The sequence below is a fragment of the Myotis yumanensis genome, unplaced genomic scaffold (assembly GCF_028538775.1).
Source record: "Myotis yumanensis isolate MYYU_CA2020_CCGP unplaced genomic scaffold, mMyoYum1.0.hap1 SCAF_17, whole genome shotgun sequence".
Lineage (NCBI taxonomy): Eukaryota > Metazoa > Chordata > Mammalia > Chiroptera > Vespertilionidae > Myotis > Myotis yumanensis.
The window spans coordinates 32,217,606-32,240,149 of NW_027223768.1; the positions used below are offsets into that span (position 1 = coordinate 32,217,606).

A 22,544-nucleotide genomic window follows, 5' to 3' on the forward strand; every position below is an offset into this window, starting at 1 on the left:
TTTGAGAAATATTCTTTTGTTTTCATTGTGTCATTTTCTATGTTCGTTAATATCAGTTAGACCAAATAGCTCTCTCTCCGTCTTCACAAAGTGGCCTTTGTGTAGGATGTGTGTCGGGTGGTTGTTGGTGGGGTACTTGGACCCACGCAGATGCCTATAGTGCCTGAGGCATGGGGCTACGGAGATGGAGAGGCTCCAGGTGGGGAGGTCAGGTGTGTGCCCTAGTGATCCTGTTTCCCGCTTTGGTTCAGATAATTCTGAAAATGAGATGCAGCAAACTTGCAGGTAGGCCCGAGCACCTAGTTAGAGCTCCGCCCACTCTTTCAAGGTGTAGAGGATATACAATGGTGCTCACTGGTAACTCCAACCTCAGATTTCCATACTGCTCTTGCAGCTCTTCTCCTCTACCAGGTCTCTCCCCCTTTTGTTGTGTAAAAAGTGAGTAGCTTGTGAGTACTGGGTAGTGTTGGCAGGTCAGTTGGAGCCAGGCAGGCGCATAGCACTCTAGACTGTCAGGATGGAAGAGCTCCGGTCAGGGACACCTTGTTCATACTGCTTACTCCTTTTATTCAGACCCAAAATGGGCTACAGGGAGTGTGGTTGAGAACACACTGCAGCCATCTTGCAGGTGGGCCAAAGCACCCAGAGAGAGCTCCCACTCACCTTATCGAGGGGGAGGGCAATGTATACAATGGAGTTTACCTGCACCTCCTCTCACAGATTTCCTGCAGGTTCGGGAGAGCCCCCGTGGTTTCCCATTTCTCTATTTGGTCTCCTCCTCTTGTTTGTTCTTCAGAAGCTGTTCAATGAGCCCTCAGTTGCCTATCAGGAGTTACTGCTCTCTATATAGGTGCAAATTTTGATGTGCTCATGGGAAGAGGGAGTTCAGTGTTCACCTATGCCACAGACATCCTGTACCTCTTCACTATATTGTACTTTGGCATGAAGTCCGTAGAAGGGCTATTGCGTTCCCAAATCATCATAAATACAAGTTTACATCAAATCCAATTTGTGCCTAGTTGAAACAGCAATTGGGATTATCTGTGCCTGGTGTCCTGCTTCCAGAGTTACCCCTACAAATGGGGAAGAAACTGCATGCATCTTATAGTCCTGAAAAGGAGTTTCTAAGGCAACCACAACCAGTCTGCAGGAAGGGAGGAACATAGACTATGAACACTAAACAGTGCAAAGAATATAAATATTTAGTTTTTAAAACAAGGTAAAGCTAAGTTTTATCCCAAATATTCTTGAGTCTCTAGGAGTCTTTAAAAAATCTATCTTAAGAGAAAAATTTGCCTGTAAACTTTACTGTATTTCCTCACATTGGAAGTATACTGGCACATCACGAACAGCCTTCACCCTGGTTACTCGAACTGTAGTCCAGGCCCAGCATCATCATCACACAGGGCTCATCAGAAATGGAATCTCAGATCAGTTATGGTACTGAACACTGAATCCGGGGCTACAGCACTCAGAGACTTCTTCAGCTTTAAAAGAACCTTTAATTGATAGCTAGAGTGTTTGATTCAAACTTGTTTAAGAATCTTTAAGTATTATGATGCAGTGACGTTTTAAAGAAGAAAAGTGAGGGATACAATGCTATATTACTTTGCTTTCTTTAGAAATTATTTCTACATGAACCTTTTGGAATTGTAAAAGTACTTCCTACTCAGGCTGATTGTATGGATAATTTAAAAAATACTACTAAGAGGGAAATAGCATGTGTTCTACAAATATAAGATTGAAGACTCAAATGAAGGCACTGTGAGTACTTAAACCCAATAATATAATTAAGTTTGAGCTCTTTATGAGTGTAGAACATACTTTTACTACATAGTCTAAACACAATGATTAATATAAGAAAAAACTATATCACAAAATCATGAATACCAAGATTCTTAAAATTATTGGTTTGAGCATCGTTCTGTACACCAAAAAATTGTGGGTTCGATTCCCGGTCAGGTCACATACGAGAGGCAATTGATAGGGATGTTTCTCTCTAAAAATCAATAAACATACCCTCGGGTGAGGATTAAAAAGAAGTATTGGTTTGATTTCAAAGCTATTTCCAAAGTAATTGGGAAGAATGAACAATTAAAAATCAAATTTCAAAGTACCTAATCTTGTCTGTGCTCCAGGATTTATTCTCTTTCATTAAATTATAAATTATTTTATTCGAAATTATAAGATTAATGTTTACAAACCCTGTGACCTTAGGATTTATACATTATTATTTTCTAAGTTTCCCATCTTTTTTCATTTTTTATAAATAAAAAGACAAAGTTAATGAGGTGCCTTATAAATCTTACCCCTCTCAGCAAGTTTAACCCCCATCAGTTTTTCTGCAACCTAGTAAATTAAGAGAACATAAGAGGGAAATCAAATAGTGTTGCTTTTAATTCCCAACTAGTATAAATAATAACTCTAATTTGATGACATCTACATAGCTTCTTACAACTACTTAATAAAAACAAACGGAACATTTTCATAAAAAAGTTCCAGTGAATATACCTGTCAAAATTTCCACAGTGAACAATTTTAAATTTAATTCTGGCCACCAGCCTAATTTGGAATGTAGGGTTTACCTACAGTAGGGAAGGTCCCATCATGGTCCATGTTGCAGAACTGAAACCCCAAATCACACAGAAATTTTTCTTACAGACATATAGCTGAAGCAACTCTACACAGATTTCTCTTGTTACAATGATAGTAAAAATCGCTGTAAATATTTTTAGTAAAGAAATGCAATTCTGAATGCACAGTCATGTAGGCACATTGAAAAAACATGCATGCAATACAGAGTGTAAACACAAGCTGCACAAAAGTACGTCAAGAGGGAGAGGCACCAATATGTTCAAGAAACGTGCTGTATGTTACCCTTTCCTCTTCTTCTGACGGCACAGAAACCAGCAAAGAACGGTGAGTCCCAATAAAACACCTACAATAAACCAGAGAACAAATGAAATGTAATTGAAAACTAATCACCAAGATTCAAAATCTAGCAGAAGAAATTTTTCAGTGGGCAGAAAATGCTATTTTATTTTATTTTTTTACTTTTTAAAATATATTTTATTGATTGTTTTATAGAGAGGAAGGAAGAGGGATAGAGAGTTAGAAACATCAATGAGAGAGAAACATTGATCAACTGCCTCCTGCCGACCCCCTACTGGGGATGTGCCTGCAACCAAGGTACATGCCCCTGACCGGAATCGAACCCGGGACCCTTCAGTCCGCAGGCCGACACTCCATCCACTGAGCCAAACCGGCTATGGCAGAAAATGCTATTTTATTTAAGCACATTGCCCTGGCCATTCATTTGTTCCATCTGGACTCTTCACTGTCTAAGTGCAAGTCTCTGGTATCACTTAATCCACAGTAAGCCAGAGAAGAGTCCTTTCCCAATTTAAAAAGATACCCAAAGCATATTTGAGATGCAGACTCATACATATAAAATATAAATGAATATATAATCAGCAACACAAGGCAGTATCTATATTATAAAAAGGCAGTGACCATAATGCTGTCATGACCAAATGACCAGTCACCAGGAGGTGCATTGATGGGTCTCACGGCACGGCAGGTCTTGGTCTCACGCTATTTCGCGCACTGGGCCTCTAGTCTCATATAAAAGGTGAGGTGTTTCTGACTGGTTTACTTAATTTCAAGCTATAAAAACTGTAGAAATTGAAAAACCGTTACACAAATAATGCTCCTCACATTAATATTTTAAGTGGGATACAAGTTGGGACACTTACATATACCAACAATAATGCCAGCAATGGCTCCAGCACCTGAGAAAAATAAAACCAGTTTGAAGATAACTGAGCACATGTGTGTCTCCAGGTGGCAATTACATTTTAATCAAATCATCTATAAACTACAACAACAACAAAAAGTTTATCAGTCTAGTTTAGTGTGACAGTGCACCCAGCTCATTTGATCACAGAGCCCTTCTAATCAGATTCCAGCTTAGGGCCCCAACACTGTTTTGTGCTGTAGCTACCACACTAGGTTATTAGTAAATATTACTAGAACAATTAGAATTCACTAGATTAGTGGGAAAATCATTTTAAAAATGTATTATTCCATCTTAGTTGATATAGTTAAGTATTCAGCCTATCATTTCTTATAACTTTATTACAAAATTATATTTTTTCACCAACAGCAGTGGGTCTGTGGAATAAGTCATAATAAAGTTCTATTAATTTATCGCAGAAATGTAGTATGTTGAATTTTCACAAATAATACATTATCTTATCATCAATCCTTCCTCATGCACGCCCACCTTCAAATTAAGACATACCAAGGAGATTCTAAGAATGTAAAAGAAATACCAGGACACATGGATAAAATTATACTTAAAAACTTAAGTATTTTTTTACTATCAAGAGAGCAATAAATAATTATATAAAACCTTAATTACATCTTAATTAAATTTGTATGAGCCAAAGAATACAATGTCTTGTTTACCTCTTCGCTTTTTATTTCATTAAAAAAATTGTCAAGTGTTTGATGAATGAAGGTGCTCTGGATTTACTGGCACCACAGCGTTCAGAGGGGAAACTTAACGAGTCTAAGGTGCATTTTATAAAAAAAAAAAACCTTACTAAACTAGTCTAATGTAAAGAAAAGTAATACCCATTTTTCTTTTATTCATCAAAAATCCTTATACTTCATTTGAATGACAGAACAATAATGATCATTTTCTTGAATATATATTGTGTGTACTATGTAAGTCTACATAAAGTGAGACACACCAGATATGTTAACCCAACTTATAGTACGTTAAGGCGTGTGTATACAAGGTATGAATAAAAAGAAAACTTACCTACCAGTTGCCACAAAATGACACTATCACATGGAAAGAAAGTTATAGCCTACAAATTTTAACCTATAAATAAATACAGCATTTGAGAAAGTTATCTCACCTTACAAGAAATCCTCTTAAAAACTGTATTAATTACATGTGTCTACACATACTACTGTTTATATTTGTCATGGTATCTACACTATTACTAGTAAAATTACCAAATATTAATTCTCACACATTAGTGATAGATTGATTATACCTTCTTAAACTACAGGTAATCAAAATATATTTCCATGTAAAACTTTAATATCTCATACTGCAGAGCATTACTAATTAAAATAATACCTAATGATTGAGATGGTGTTTCATCAGGAGTGGGACGTCCTAGAACAAAAGAAAAAAAGTAAGTAAAAAGGGAAAGAAGACAATAACAAAGATTAAGACCTCTAAATTATAAGTTTAGAATTTTTACCTTTGAATAAAAACTCTCAATTTTATTTTCTTCACATAAATTATATTAGTTTCTTTTCCAAATATCATAAAATATTGTAAATTTATATTCCTGTCCAGTAACATGTCCTATGACAATATTCTATGGTACAGTAATTAAATTTATCATTAGATTAACATCAAAATTAGCCTATGGATTGATGTGATTCTACATAAAATTAAAAGACATAGGGCCTGGCCTGCGTGGCTCAGTGATTGAGCTTCAACCTATGCACCAAGAGATCATGGTTCCATTCCCAGTTGGGGAATATGCCCAGGTTGTGGGCTCGATCCCCAGTGTGGGGCATGCAGGAGGGAACCAATTAAGGATTCTCTCCCTCTCCAATCCTTTCTAAAATCAATAAAAAAACAAACAGACAAAAAAAAACAAACAAACAGGAAGGCTTAAAAGGATTTAGAAGTTAATCTATAGTAGAAGGAAACTTACACATAAGGCCATTTAAGAAAAACCAATAGCTATTATCATACTCAATGGTAAAGGAATGAAAGTTTTCCCCTTAAGATCAGGAACAAGATAGGATGCCTGCATTTCCTACTTCTACTGAACATCATATTGGAGGTTTTAGTCAAAGAAATAAGGCAAAAAAATATAAATAACCAGCACCCAAATTGGGAAGGAAGCACTAAAATTATCTCTGTTGCAGATGACATGATCTTTTACACAGAAAACTCTAAAGATTACACACACAAACATAAACCTGTTGAAACTAAAATATAAATTCAGCAAAGTTGCAGGCTACGTAATGTACACCCCAAAATCAGTTGCATTTCTAGAACTAAAAATGAACAATCCAAAAGGGAAATTATGAAAACAATTCCATTTACAATAGCATAAAAAATAAAATAGTTAGGAAAAAACAACCAAGCAGGTGAAAGACTCCTACACTGGAAAGTACGAAACAGCTGAAAGAAATAGAAGATGACATGAATAAATAGAAAGATATCCTGTGCTAATATTACAAAAAAAACCTACAGATTACATGCATCCTATCACCATCTTGAATATGCATTCTTTAGAAATAGAAAAATCCAACTTATAATCGAACCCAGGACCATTCAGTCCTCAGGTTCACGCCTATCCACTGAGCCAACCAGGTAGGGCCCAATTTATAATTCTTAAAATCCAAGGATCTAAAAATTGCCTAGACAATCCTGAAACAACTACACAACAGCATAGTTGAGGGGACTCAAACTTCCTGATTTTAAAACTGACTAAAAAGCTATAAGAATCAAAACACAGTGATACAGGCAAAAAGACAAACCAAATGAATAGAAGCCCAGAGATGAACCCTCACATATATGGTCAAATGTGCACAAGGATGCTAAGAATATCTAAAGGGAAAAAACAGTCTTTCAACATGTGGTTCTTAGAAAACTGGATATCTACACACACAAGAATGGAGTTGGTCTCCTGCCTTTACCATAGACAAAAATTTATTCAAAATGGATCAAAGAACTAAGCATAAGAGCAAAAACTATAAAACTCTTGAGAACAAAACAGAGGACAGGCTTCATAATGTTGGACCTGGCAATGTGACGCCAAAAACACAGGCAACAAAAGAAAAATAATAGATACATGGGACTTCATCAAAATTAAAAACGTTTGTTTATCAAAAGACGCTACCAATAGAGTAAAAAGGCAATCCAAGAATGGGAGGAAACATCTGCAAATCATACGACTGACAAGGGATTAATATCTAAAATACATAATGAACATCTAAAACTCAGTAGCAACAACAAAAACACACCAAATAAAAAAGTGAGCAAAGGACGTGAATAGACATTTCCCCAAAGCAGCTATACAAAACATCAATAAGCATATAAAAATATGATCACTGCCGGACCAGTGTGGTTCAGTGGTTGAGTGTCGACCTATGAACCAGAAGGTCAGGGTTCAATTCTCGTCAGGGCATATGCCCAGGTTGCAGGCTCCATCCCCAGTGGGGGGAATACAGGAGGCAGCTGATCAATGATTCCCTCTCATCATTGATGTTTCTCTCCCTCTCTCCTTTCTTTTCTGAAATCCATAAAAATATATTTTAAAAAATATGAACACTAATCATTAGGAAATGCTAACAAAAATGACAATGAGATTCCACTTCATATACATTAAAATGGCTAGTACAAAAAAAAAGAAACAGAAAATAACAAGGTTGGTAAAGGGCGGAAAAATTGGAACCTTTGTGTACTGGCAGTGGGAATATAAAATGTATGATAAAAATTGGCATTTCAAAACAGTTGGAGAGAAGACAACTTATCAACAAATAGGGTGGGTTCAGTGTAAAGGAACTGTATCTCATTCCATATAACGTATTTCAGATGTATCAACAATTTAAATGCAAAGAATGCAACCAGAACACATGGTTGAAATGTTTATGTAATTTGAGTATTGAGAAGATCTAAAGCTTTAATAAGACAGACAATGGTAACACCCATAGCCATTAGGGAAGTGATCAATATAGCTAGCTACCTATTCATGTGAAGCTTCTGCACGTATCAATGACCACTGATAGAGTAAAATATGGCATATATTAAAGTCATCATTAAAATGATGGGACCAAGTCTAAATACAAACCCCAATCTTTTTTTAAAATATACTTTAATTTTTAAATATATTTTTATTGATTTCAGAGAGGAAGGGAAAAGGAGAGAGAGAGAAACATCAATGATGAGAGAGAACCATTGATCGGCCGTCCCCTGCATGCCCTACAGTGGGGATGGAGCCCGAAAACAAGGCATGTGTCCTACCCGACATGGAATCGAACCGTGACCTCCATGTTCATAGGTCAATGCTCAACCGCTAACCCTAACCCTAACCCAATCTAAGATGGTAAGTGTAAAAAGTGTTAGAAAAATATCAACAGCGTGATGCCATTTCTGTGTAAGATAAAAGAAAAACTGCCAAAATATGTAGATCTACACATACAAGATATTGAGGTATAGAAACAGATACAATGGACTAAGAGAAGATTCTTTTACTCTATAATGTTTGAAATTTATATTCATATACACTACTTATGTAATTGAAAGTAGTTATATAAAGGAATCTATATCCAATAGTGTAAAAATCTTAAAAGGAAACTGGGAAAAATAATAGGGGGGGAGGGGGGGAAACTAGAAAAAAATGTTCCTTTCAGGCAGAGGTTCTCAACTTGTGGGTCGCAACCCCTGAAAACACATCCTGCATATCAGATATTTACATTAGCATTCATAGCGATAGCAAAATTACAGTTATGAAGTAGCAACGAAAATAATTTTATGGTTGGGGGTCACCACAACATGAGGAACTGTATTAAAGGGTCACGGCATTAGGAAGGTTGAGAACCACTGCAAGGGGCTTTAATTTATATAAAGTTCTGATAAATCAACACAAATAATTCAGAAACCTAACAAAATAAAGGACATGAATAAGTAATTTAGACAAAAAAGCTTATCTGATCATTAAAAGAATGCAAATTAATACATAACATGAAAATGTTCCACCCGTCATATTATAAACTTAACAATAGAAGTAGAACAAAGAGTTTTTGAACCTGGACCACTTGAAACTGGAGGCGTGGTTGGTGGACTAGGTGGGGCACCTGGAAAAGTAAATTTGATTCCATTCACCAGCCTTATCAATATACTATGGGTTGAATTTTTATTTATAAAAATGTTAATTAGTCATTAACATAAAAAATACAGATACTTTCTGAACTTTGCAATTCTACTTCTTGGCATTTAACCTAAGTATATATTTTAAAAATACATAACAATGTATGCATAACAGTCTTCACTACAGTTTTGTATTTTGCAATGGAAATCACAAGTTATTTAATAATAGTAAAAAAAAGTATTCAGAATTAACATTTGTATCTTAATATTTTTTGAAATATGTTTTTATTGATTTTTAGAGAGAGAGGAAGAAACAAGGACAGAAAGAAACCTCGATATGAGAGAAACATTGATCAGCTGCCTCCAGAACACATCCCGACAGTGGATTGAGCTTGCAACCTGGGCACGTGCCCTGACCAGGAATCGAACTAGCAACCCTTTAGGTGCTTGGGAGGATGCTCAACCAACCCAGCCATACCAGCCAGGGCTAAATATATGTATCTTTTTAAAAATACCATTCAAGCAGCATTATGCTACAGTACATAATTTCTATCCTTTTCTTTTCCCTCAGCACTTCTTGGGTATTTTTTAATGTGAGCAGAATTAGATATACCTTATCACTATTACATGTTACTACTGATTCTTTCTTTAATAACAAAATATATTTTACAGGCACATGAAGAATTTTGATTTTTGATATTTAAACTGATAAACTGAGTGGATCCAGAGACATGGAAGCATGGGACAGAATCTCAGAGGGAAGGCGGGAGAGGGTGGGTGGATGGGAGGTAATCAACCAAAGACTTTGCATGCATATAGGCATAACCCATGGACACAGACAATAGGTTGCTAAAGGCCTGGGGTGGAGGCGACTGGAGGGAGTACACAGGGGGAAAAAGTGGACATATGTAATACTTTCAACAATAAAGAATAAAAATAATTAAAAACCCTATAGTTTAAAAACATTTTACAATCAATTTGCTCCTCTTCTTTCAACTGCTAAATTGTAAAGGTGTTTTATAAACCCTTTATGAATTCTCATGGTGACTCGTTCAAAAGCGTATCAACAAACAGTATCCCACAGTGCATATGCCCACTAGGACATGTGCATAAACACGATGGGCCAATGAGTATAAACTTCACATGCAAAAACCATCTCTTCTCACCCCACTCCCCAGACCTCACAGCGCTCAACTGAGATACTCGAGGCTACCAGGGGCCAGATACACAGGGATTATAAAAAGGTGTTCTAATTACCATGTTAACATGCGTAACTTCCCTCAATTTTTAAGGTCTTAGGAAAACAGAAAATATACAAGCAAACTGAAAGCCACTGATTGAGATATGAGTTCAACACCCTCAACCAACAGGAAATTAAAGCCCACAGAAATGATGTTCCATGAGAAAGTAGAACCAATTGAGGGCTCTGAGTGAGGTCAGCCCAGGCTAACGGTCTTCCCACTACTGCTCCTGTCTCTTGTTTCTGCTGAAACCAAGAAGCCAAAGAAAGCAGCACTGAAATCAGGAACTCCTTCCACCACATGAAAATAATCTCTCAGGTCTTAGGCTGAGCCATTGATGAGTAGTCCACGCAACAAGTCCTCCATTTCATTTCAATAAGTTTTTCCCTGTATTTCAGTTGCTATAAAATTTAGTTTCTATTCCCAAATGAAAATGCTAGTGAAGCCCTGGCCAGGTGGTTCAGTTGGTTACAACATGTTCCCATATACCAAAAGGTTGAGGTTCAATTCCCAGGCAGGGCACACACCTAGGTTGTGGGTTTGATCCACAGTTGGGTTGCATATGGGAGGCAACCAATTGATAACTCACTGTCTCTCTCTCTTTCTCTCTCTCTCAAATCAATAAAAAAATCCTCAAGTGAGGATTGAAAAACAAAGGAAGGGACCCAGTAAAGACAAAAAGAATAACTGTATGAGATGCGAGTGGAGGATAGTAGCAATACGGGTCTTGTTCTAGAGACACCATCCGAAAGTACCAGTTGAAATTGCACTATAGAAAAAGAATGAAACTGTTCGCAGTCCAGGAAATGAACTTTGTCCTGGATCAGAAAGATACCCTATAAAGGTGTCACCAGATAGAACACTTTTAAAATGGATAAAATCGCAATGACGATGACAGAAAACAAACATTAAAAAACAGAAGCCATGGATCTTCTTGTTCACTGACGAACTGGAGTGATGCTGTTAAGGCATGTAGCTTCCTTTAACAACTTCCTACTAGGATATGCCAGATACTGTGCGAAATGTTTTAATGGATCCCACTTAAAGGTTCCTGCCATCCAGTGAGGAAGGCATTGAACAGTTTACATGTAAATAAACACATTTAAGGTTTACATAACTTGCCAAGTTGTGGCAAATCAGTTTAGAATCATTACGTAAAACAAGTAGGATGGCTGTAAAGATGTGCTTCCTCCTTTCATTACTAAAAACGATGAGTGTAAATCACCAGATAGTTAAAGGATTATGAAAAAATATTTAGGAATTAAAATGATTTCTAAAAATCACCAGGGATTTAAAAGGTTTTGAAAAAATGTAAGTAGGAAGTTACTAAACCTGTGACACTGGAAATTGGAGGGTTTGTGCTGGGAGGAGTTGACACTGGAAAACAAAATAATGTAGAGTGGATCAAATTACTTGGGAGTTATCGCTGGCATTAGCACCAAGAATTCAAAAGAATTTTGAAAATATAAGCAGGATGTTACTAAACCTGAAGGACTCAAAATCGGAGGTGTGGTACTGGGAGAAGTCACCACTAGAAGAGAAAATAATTTCAACTGAATTAACCACTTAGGAATTATGGTCTTTTCATTCTTAACTTATTCAGATGGAAATACCCATGCTTCAATTTTCTTAAAGATGGCTGCTATACAGTTTTCCACATAAAGTCAAAGAAGAAAACTTTATAACTTGTGTGATATACATAATGTGCCAACCCTATGAAAATACACAAGTAACAAAAGCAGAATTCTTTCTGACTTTGACATGTGTCATGATAAGACATAAATACTAAAAGTGCTTCACTTCAATTACTCTGTCATTCATATTTCAAAGATATCAAATCTAAACAACAACAAAAAAGTAGAAGACACTCTGTACCTTTAACACAGCGAGGAATCTCGGGTACCCAGGCATTATTAGCTTCACAGACAATTTTGCGGCTGCCTTCAAGGGAAAAACCCTGGTTGCATTCAAACTCAACTTCTGCTTTGTAGTAATATTTTTTCCCAAATCCTGACACAATAGTTCCATTAGGGAGTGATGGATATGGACATCTGACCACTGAAAAGTGAAGAAATTTCAGAATTAATGAAAAGCTGTTTTAGCCTAGGAGAGAAAACCGAGCGCAAGGTCGTCATTTCCACTGTGAACAGAGAGACCAGGAATGGAAGGCAGGATGTTCATCTTCTTTTAAAAACTTTACTCGTACCGAAACCGGTTTGGCTCAGTGGATAGAGCGTCGGCCTGTGGACTGAAGCGTCCCGGGTTCGATTCCGGTCACAGGCATGTACCTGGGTTGCGGGCACATCCCCAGTGAGGGGTGTGCAGGAGGCAGCTGATTGATGTTTCTCTCTCATCGATGTTTCTAACTCTCTATCTCTCTCCCTTCCTCTCTGTAAAAAATCAATAAAATATATTTAAAAAAAAACAAAACTTTACTCGTACATTTTAATTCCAGGTAAATAGATTTCACGCAATCCAACCATCTTTTCCCACCTAGAAGAGATGCCATTAGGTTTATTGGCTTTCCTACATTTCGCCCCATTATTGACAAGTTTTGAGAAAGGTCTGCCTCCCAGGGACAATTTCCTAGTAAGTTCAAACACAGCCTTTGGGTGCTCTTTGGCCCTAGGGCTCTGTTACAATTTCACGCTGACACTGAGTCCAGTGCCCTGCTCTGTACAAAGGCTCCTAGGAGAGGCTCTTGTGATGAGAAAAAGCTTCCGCTCAAATGTGAAAGCTGGAAAGCAGCTGGCTCTGCAGAGATGCAGAGAGAAGGTTCTCAGGGACTGACAACATACAAGAACTGGGATGTTCAAGACACAGAAAGGCCAAGGAGTCAGGGCAGTGTTTCCATACATTTTGGATTCCAACCCAGGAACCAAAAACTACATTTTCCTTTGTAAATCAGTATGTAATCCTACAGGCCTGACATAAAGTTAAAAGTTAATACTTAGACTCTGGTATTTCCCATTGTACTCTACTTCTCAAGAAGAAAAACCCTGGTGCTGACCTTCTAGATTGATTTCAGGATCCAGTAATGGGTTTGGCAGAATTTGGAAAAAATAAAACACTGACTGGCAGTGAGTACAGAGAGCATCTTATGAGAATAAACTGGAAGTGAGCTCTTCCTCTTTGCATGTGGACCTGAATGTCCATCAGGTATCTTTTCCCCTCAGCCAAGAGAACGTCCTTTAGCAATTCTTGTAGTGCAGGTGGGGTGGTGACAACTCTCTTAGCTTTAGTTTATCTTAAAAGTTTTTATTTCACTTTCAGTTTTAAAAGATTTCTCCTTAAAAGATGAAGGGATTAAGAAGTACCGATTGGCAGTTACAAAATAGTCATGGGGATGTAAAGTACAGCATAGGGAATATAGCCAGTAATCCTATCCTATATAATAAAAGTGTAATAAGCTAAGTGTCTGACCCATAGGTCCATCATTCTACCGCTCGACCAGTCGCTAAGATGTGCACTGACCACCAGGGGGCAGACACTCAGACCTGTAGGTTAGTAATATTTTCCCTTGACAGAGATTTCTAGGTGTCCCGTTTTATTTTTCTGTCAGCAGTTTAGTAGATGTTACTGTCTTCTAGTTACAAGTTCCTTAAGAGAAGTCAGCTGTCATTCTTACTGAGAGGGGTGGGGCGAATGGAATATGTTGGTGTTGCTTTCCCCCTCACACTGGCTGCTTCTTGTTTGTTTTCAGAAGTTTTACCATGATCGGTTACTTCAGCGGGGGGTTCTTGGTAAAATTTCAAAATTTATTTATCCTGCTAGGGTCACTGAATTTCCTGGACTTGTGGGGTGGTTGTTTTGGATCAAATGTGGATAATTATTCAAATAATCATCTATACTGTTGTTTCTCCTCTCTTTCTGAACTCCAATGACATGCATACTTGACTCCTTGCTATTCTCCATGCACATCTGACTGCTAGTTGTTCCCCAGGTTGTAAGTCTTTCTAGAGATAATAAAAAATAATTCTTTCAATTCATCTGGTTGGTTTCTATTGTCCTCATGTCAGGTACATTGATCTATTCTCTGTTGTGCTAAACTGATATTAATCACAGAAATTATTTCTGTAAGTTAGAATTACTGGATATAACTTACATATGTTAAAACTCATCCTTATAAGTGCACAGCTGAATGAGGTTTGATCAATACAAATATTAACCATGTAATTGTCACCACAGTAAAGACACAGAAAGGTTCCATTACTTCCAACATTCCCTCATGCCACTTTGTAATCAACTCTCCCCGTCCCCATCCCCCAACCACCTTCCACCAGCTAACCATTGATCTGTTTTCTATCCCTATGCTTCTTTTCCAGAATGTCATAATGGGATCACAGCCTCTGAGTACAGCTTATTTCACCTAGCATAATGCATTTGGGATTCACTTCTGTACTTGCAAGATTAGATGCGCAATCCTTTATATTACGGAGCATTATTCCATTATATGGATGCACCATGGTTGTTTGGCCATTCACCAACTGAAAAAGATGGGCTGTTTCCAATATGTGACGATTATGAGTAAGGCTGCTATAAATATTCTCATAATAGGGCTCTATGTGATCATCTTTTAATTTACTTGAATTGCTGAGTTGTATGGTGAGTGCATGTTTGTTTTTAAAATATATTTTATTGATTTTTTACAGAGAAGAAGGAAGAGGGAATAGATAGTTAGAAACATTGATGAGAGAGAAACATCGATCAGCTGCCTACTGGGGATGTGCCCGCAACCCAGGTACATGCCCTTGACCGGAATCGAACCTGGGACCCTCCAGTCTGCAGGCCGACACTCTATCCACTGAGCCAAACCGGTTAGGGAGTGAGTGCATGTTTTAACTTTACAACAAATCATCAAATGCTTTCTTAAATACACATACCACTTTGCATTCTTAACTTTCCATTATGAAAGTTCTAATTACTCCATATCTTTGTAATGGTATGGTTAACTTGTTACTTTTAATACTAATAGGTGTTTAGTTGTATATCATTATGCTTTTAAATTACATTTCTGTAACTAATGCTATTGAGCAATTTTCATTACTTTTTTGCCACCCATATATCTTCTTTGATGGAATAGGTCTATTCAAACATATTGCCCATTTTTAAAATATTGGATGTTTTCTTAGTTTTCAGAGATCTATATACATGTACTTTGCAAAATATCTTCTTCAAGTCTATGGCTCATATTTTGATTCTTATAACTGTTTTATGAGAGCAGAATTTTTGAGTTTTTAAGAATTTTTTTCTTTTAAAAGATTCCTTTTAGGGTTGTATTTAAGAAATCTTCGTTTAGGTCATAAATACTTTCTATATTTTCTAGTAAAGGTCTTATTTTTTTATATTTAAGTCTATGATGGTTTAAGTAAATGTATATGGTGTAAAACTGGGTTGAGATCTCTTTTTTTTGCATATGGGTATCAAATGTGCCTGTGCTTTTACCATTTTCCACTGAATTATTTGTGCACCTGTGGTAGATCAACTGGACGCAGGCAAAAGGGTCTATTCTGGACTCTATTCCATTCCATACTGTCTTGATCATATATTCCATAGTATGTTTTATAAGCTTTCACAACAGGTAGAATGAGTCTTCTAACTTTTAAAAAATCTTTACGATTATACCTCTGTTGTCTTTTCATATAAATTTTAGAATCAGTTTGTCTATTTATACAAAAAGTTCTACTGAGATTTTTAATGGGACTGTGCCAAAATTATAGATTACGGAAAAATTATTATCTTTATTATGGTTTACCCTTCTAATCCACAACCTTATTTCTATTAAGGTCTATTAATTTATTCTATAAAGTGTTTAGTTGTTTTTACCATTCAATTCTTGCACATGTGTTATACATTTTCAAATATATGTAGTTTGAAACTGTTGTAAGTATAATGTAAACAATTTCAATTTCTTACTGATTTATTACAAGTATATAGACATACAATTGATTTCTGTACATTGATCTTATTATGCTTGCCACCTGGCGAAAACTTCAAGCTTTCGAATTTTCTACACAATGATGTATAATAAATCTACTTTCTTTCTTTCTCCTAAACATGTATGTCTATAAATTTCTTGCCTTACTGTACTGGGCAGGACCATACTAGTCTTGTTCCTACCTAAGGGGGAAATAAATCATTCATGTACCAGTAAGTAAAATGTTAGCTATGGGATTTTAGTTAGAGCCATTTTTCAGGGACTGATAGTTCTATTCTTACTAGTACTTCACTGAGAAGTTGTATAATGAAAAGATGATGAATTCTGTCCAATGCTTTTTTTCACATTAAGATAATCATGTATATTTTTCTTCTTTATGTGTCCTGATATAGTAAATTTAATTTTTAAATTTAAATTAACCTTACATACATGGAGTAAATTGCATTTGATTATGATGTATTACTTTTAGTATTTATTATAGGATTTGATCTGTTAATATTTTGTTGAGGACTTTTGGTTCTATGATCATTATGGATATTGTTTTTAATGTTCCTGAAATGTTTGTCTGGTTTTAGTATCAGAGCAATGCAATCCTCATGAAATGATGTGAGATGTATTCCCCCTCACACACACTTTTGGATTTTCCTGAAGAGTTTGTGTAGAGCTACTATTATTTACTCCTGAAATGTCTGATAGATTCCCAAAGGAGAACAGTTCTCTTCATGAGAAGGTTTATGTTGTCAAATCTATAGGCATAAAGTCATTTGTGTTATTCTCTTATCATCCTTTAAATACCTGTTGGATATGTTTAGTGATGTCTGCTTTTTCATTCTTAATATTAGTAATTTGTATTTTTTTTCTTTTTGTCAGAATGGTTATATGTTAAAACATTTGACTCATCTTCTCTAAGAACTAGGTGATTTCATTAATTCTACTTTTTTCTCTTTTCAATTTCATTGATTTCTATCTTTATTCTTTCCTTTTGTTTCCTTATTTGGAGTACAATTTGCTATTCTTTTTTTAGGTTCAAACAGAAGTGTGTATTATTGATTTGAGATGTTTCTGCTTTTCTAATAAAAGAATTTCATGCTATTAGTAGCCCACTAATGCTTTTTGCTGTATCCCACAAATGTTGATGTGTGGTATTTTCATTTTTATTCAATTCACAATACTTTCAAATTGTCATTGAGAAGTCTTCTTTGTATCATGAGTTAGAAGTGCCTTGCATAACTTTCATATATTTGGGGATTTGATATCTTTATTTTGATATCTATGTTCACTCCACTGTCATCAGATAATGTATAGTAAATGATTTCAATATTTTGAAATGCTTAGAATATATAATTAGAGAATGGGATGTTCCATTTGCCTTTGACAAGACTAATTATTTTGGTATTATTCAGTGGTTCCATTCTTTCAAGAGTCAAATACCATCCATTGCCTCCCTGTTTTCAGTCATGCTCTACGGCCTTCAACATTGTTTTTAAAGTACAGGCATACATCAAAGATATACCAGGTTTGGTATTAAACCACAGCAATAAAATGAGTATCATAATAAAGCAAGGTATAATCTATTTGCTGTTGAGGGTCTTGCCTTCAATTTTTAAAAACAAAATATCTGTGAAATGCAATAAAGCAAAGTACTATTAAACAAGGTATGCTTGATGTTTTGTCCAGAGTTTATCAATTGTACTGGTGAAAAGGTTAGTCTTTTATAATTTACCATTTTTTCCTAGTCAGTACTTTTAGACTTCTTGCAATGCAAAATAAATCTGTTATTTTTACACCAATGTGTGTTGAGTTTTTTGATGTTTGCAAGAAAAAAATCCCAACTCATGCATCTACAGAGTAATTCACAATGTATAAGTTGGAATGCCAAGAATATATATGGTGAAGAGTGGGGAATAATACAAGTAAAATTAGTTTTCATTCAATTTTACCTTTCTAAAATTAAGTTAGAAAACAATTTAGCAGGGTGAGGGAGCATATATAGCTATTGTTTACTGGTTAGTCGAGTATTACAAAGTATTTCCATACTATTTACTAATAAAGAAATTTAAAAAAATGTTATTACCTTTACACTCAGGAGGGTCACTACTCCATTTGTTTGTCCCAGTACAAATCAGTCTACTCTCTCCAACAAGTGAAAAATCATCTGGCCCAGTCGAAGGTTTACAACTGTAAGTGACTACTTCACCATATTCAAATATATCCTTGTGGCTATTGCTGAATATTCCATTTTCTATTTGTTTAGGTGGTTGACATAAAATCTCTTAAAAAGATAAAAAAAGAGGACAGGAAACACAAAAGAAAAGATAAAAGTTAAGACAGCATTAGTAATGCATTATGAACTGCTTCAATAAATTCATTAACATATGATTTCTACAATCTATTTGAATATCCAATATCTATCTGAAACAAAGTTTCCATGAAAAAAAAGTATGATCTTTTTCATCCATACAGTATGTAGTGCAGTTTGCCAAATGTGCAAATGGTGTGTTAATGCAACGGCCCAAATCGAGGTCTATACTGAAGCCACATATTGGTGAGTTTGCAAACATGTAAAACAATGCCACTAGTCTCACTTTTTTGAAAATTTTGGTTTTCCTTTAAAAATATGTTGTATATATTAATATGTACTGTGCTTACTGTTCTTAATAATTATTTTTTAAACTTTTCAAGGTGCCAAAACCAGTTTGGCTCAATGGATAGAGCGTCGGCCTGTGGACTGGAGGGTCCCAGGTTCGATTCCGGTCAAGGGCATGTATATGGGTTGCGGTCACATCCCCAGTAGGACATGTGCAGGAGGCAGCTGATCGATGTTTCTCTCTCATCGATGTTTCTAACTCTCTGTCCCTCTCCCTTCCTCTCTGTGAAAAATCAATAATATATATATATATATATATATATATATATATATATATATACACACACATATAAAAAAAACTTTTCAAGGTTAATTCCAATATAATGGAATAGCAATAGCCATATCCCACCTAAAGAAAAGCTATAGGGGGTCTTTTTAAATTTAAAAGCATAAAGTCAAATCAAGATCAAAAGTTTGAGAACTGCTCTAAATTCTAAAGACAGAATATACTTACTTTCACACTGTGGGGGGTCACCACTCCAAGCCACATTATTCCCATCTCCAGCAAGTTCACAACGTAGAACTGGTGTTCCAACTAAGATATAGCTAAAGAAGAAGAAAAAAAGATTACTGTTGTGCTGTTTTTTTAACCAGTTAACACGATGCATATAATAACGAAGAAAAATTTTATATGGTTGTTTTTCTGCACTATAGTAGTTTGAGGGAAAGTTTCTTAAATAGCCTATCATGAAAGTACTAACTAAATCTGTAATTTAATGGAAGAGAGAGTTGCTGCATTTGAGCACACACTGACCTAGAGCAAACTATCTACACATGTGCTTGTCGGTCTGGCCTCTGCTATCTGCAGCAGGCACATCAACATTCCCCTGTGCCCGAGTTCATGCCATTCTGCCCAGGCAGGACAATGACTGCGTAGAGAGGTCAGGCCCGAGAGCTTCCCTGCCTGCACTGGAGTCCCAGCCCCACAACTGACTTGCTCTTTGAGCTGGGCAAGGCCCTTTCTCTTTCTCAGGTTCCTCATCTATGAAAAGAGGATAATAGTACATACCTTGTGGGATTGCTGTGAGTAGTAGATGAATTAGCATGTGGAACGTGCTGCCTAAGTTTCAAGTCTTATGCATACTCTTCAGGCCCTGGCTAGAGTGGCTCCGTTGGTTGGAGTGACCTCCTGTACACCAAAAGGTGGTGGTTTGATTCCTGGTCAGGGCACACACCCAGGTTTCGGGCCCAATCCAGTCTGGACGTGTAGAGGAGGCAACGAATTAAGGCTTCTCTCACAATTGATCTCTCTTTCTCTCTGGCACCCGGGACCTGGGCTTCTCTAGCATCCCTGGCTTCATCCAGAAGGTCATCAGGAAGAACATCTGGTCTAATTAGCATATTACCCTTTTATTATTACAGATTAGGAGAGAAGTCGGGGATGATGGTAAGGTAGGAAGCACCAAGAATCTCTCTTCCCACCTAAACAACAATTACAATGCTAGAATGTGCATGATGTAACTATTTTGCAACTCTGGAATCCCTGAAAGGTTTGTAGTTAGTTAGGCAGGACTTGGACATGGAAATTGATTTAATATCAGTCACTTTCAGCTCTGAGCACAATGGCAGCTACCCATCCCACTCCCACAGCAGGCAGCTATGCACGTGCTCCTGGGGCAGCTTATAAACAGCCTGTAGGAACCAGGGAGTGAAAAAAGAACCCTGTCCTCACAGATACCAGGGATTTATGCACTTATTACTGACTGCTACTACTGATCACAAAAAAACACTAACTCAAAGACACCAAGTGGGCAGTCATTATTGTCACAAGTCCCCCACTCTTGCAAGCCCATTTATTGCCTACTGACATGACTTCCAGATATTTAAGGATCCAGTGTCCTTTGCTCCCCTTTCAATTTTTGCTTTTTCCCCTTTCAGGAGACAGACATCAAATCTAGGACATGCACAGATGGGGGAAATTAGGTGACTGTGCCTGCCCAGGGAAAGGCCTAGAAAGACCTGAGAAGGCCTTCAGTTTACATATCTGGCTGATCCTCAGACCCTACAACAATCAAAACACTATAACGAGCTGGAGAATATAACAAGCCCTGGGAAGGAGAATTTGACTTCCAGAGTTACCTCATTATTAGAATTCAGGTGTCCAGTTCAAGAAAAGAATCACAAGGCATACAAAGAAATAGGAAAGTATGGTGCCTTCAAAGAAAAAAAAAGATTAACAGAAATTATCGCTGAAAAAAAGACCTCATTGCGGATCAAATACACAAAGACTTTAAAATAACTGTTAACAGGATGCTCAAAGAATTGATGGAAGAAATGCTGAAAATCAAGAAAAAAAAAAGAATGTATTAGGACAAGAAAAAGGCCTCTTCTCCCTCATGGTAACCTTGCATAAGCCATGAGAAGCATGTGGAGATTGCAGACTTCCCTATTCAAAGTGCCTCTCTCTTCAAGCAGGCTTGAAAAGCAGGCTGCACCTCCCCCATTACCCGCTTCCCTGCCGTTTAAATGATTCCAGGGAAATTACAACAGAGTTTCTAGTTGGTAGAAGTGCTCTACTCCCTTCCTTCCAAACCCAAGCCGCCCCTGCCTTGAACCCTTTGTAACTTTCCCTGTAAGAAGGTTTTACAGGCTTGTGAAGATGCTAATAGACACCTCTGTAGGACATCTGTGGCTAAAGGACAAACAAGCCATAGCTCCTCAGGACAGCCTCCAGGATCTGGAAAATGTCAAGGTGAAGTCCCCGATCACCCTCCCTTCTTCATCCATTTGCCACTGCTGCCATTTACTCCCCACCTTGGGCCCCTTGTGCTGCCAAAAGGCACCTGGCCCTTTCCTCCCTTGGAAAATAAAATAAACTCCCTCTCTCTGCATCTACTCCTTTCTCAGTTGTGAATTCTTTCACAGCCCATGTCCCTGGCCAAACCCTAACAGAATGAATACAATGTGAATATCAATTTGGAGATGGAAACCTAAAAAGATATCAAAAGGCAATTTTGGAACTGAAAAGTACACTTACTTAAATGAAAAATTCACTACAGGAATTAAAGGTAGTTTTTAGCAGACAAAAAAAATGACTCAGTGAACCTGAAGAAAGGCCAATGGAAAGTATTGAGTCTGAAGAACAGAAAGAAAAAGGAATGAAGACAAGTGAAGAGAGCCTATAGGACCTGTGGAAAATGGATAAGCAGATCACATACGCATTGTGGGACTCTCAGAAAGAGAAGACAGGAGGGGCAAAGAAAATATCTGAAGAAACAATGGCTGAAAGTTTCCCAAATTTCATGGAAGACAGATATAAATATTAAAAAATCTCAACAAACTCTCAGTAAGATGAACTCAAGAGATCCACACTGAGAAACATGACTGAACTTTAAAAGCCAGTGACACAATTTGAAAAGCTGTGGGAAGTGAATCATCAGGTACAAGGGATTCTAAATAAGAATATCAGCAGATTTCTCATCAGAGTCTTGGAGGCCAGAGGACAGTGAACTGATAGACTCAAAGTGATTTAAAAAACAGAAAAAAGCCAACCCCAAATCCTCAATCCAGCAAAATTGTGCTGAATCATGAGGCAGATATTAAGGTTTATTCACAAATAAAAGCTGAGGGAGTTCTTACCACTAGACCTTGCCTTCAAAAAATACTAAAGGGAGTCCTGAAAGGTGAAATTATAAAAAGTAACCCAAAGGCATATGAATAAATAAGCATTTCACTGCAGGCACATACACAGGCAATTATTAAAGCCAGTATTATTGTAACAATGCTTTGTACCTATAATTTTTGTTTTCTGTGTGGTCTAAGAGAATAATCCTTCAAAGGCAGATAAATACATTACTATGAAGG

At 36.8% G+C, this 22,544-nt stretch overlaps 1 protein-coding gene across 8 annotated transcripts in view; it reads right to left on the reverse strand.

Annotated features, from left to right (window-relative positions):
• The window catches only part of CD46 (CD46 molecule), a 55,575-nt gene that overhangs the window by 11,726 nt on the left and 21,305 nt on the right, over positions 1–22,544 (reverse strand). For 3 of the 8 annotated variants that reach the window (XM_070397324.1, XM_070397323.1, XM_070397322.1), the window contains exons 4-12: positions 19,195–19,286; positions 18,168–18,365; positions 12,031–12,213; positions 11,642–11,686; positions 11,488–11,532; positions 8,854–8,901; positions 5,156–5,194; positions 3,756–3,791; positions 2,878–2,938 (exon numbers count right to left, since the gene is read on the reverse strand). In XM_070397324.1, the coding sequence (XP_070253425.1) occupies positions 2,878–2,938; positions 3,756–3,791; positions 5,156–5,194; positions 8,854–8,901; positions 11,488–11,532; positions 11,642–11,686; positions 12,031–12,213; positions 18,168–18,365; positions 19,195–19,286 (747 nt within the window). Of the gene's footprint in view, positions 1–2,309; positions 2,350–2,877; positions 2,939–3,755; positions 3,792–5,155; positions 5,195–8,853; positions 8,902–11,487; positions 11,533–11,641; positions 11,687–12,030; positions 12,214–18,167; positions 18,366–19,194; positions 19,287–22,544 lie in introns of all 8 variants that reach the window. The other 5 variants (XM_070397326.1, XM_070397327.1, XM_070397328.1 and 2 more) reach the window with 4 other exon arrangements.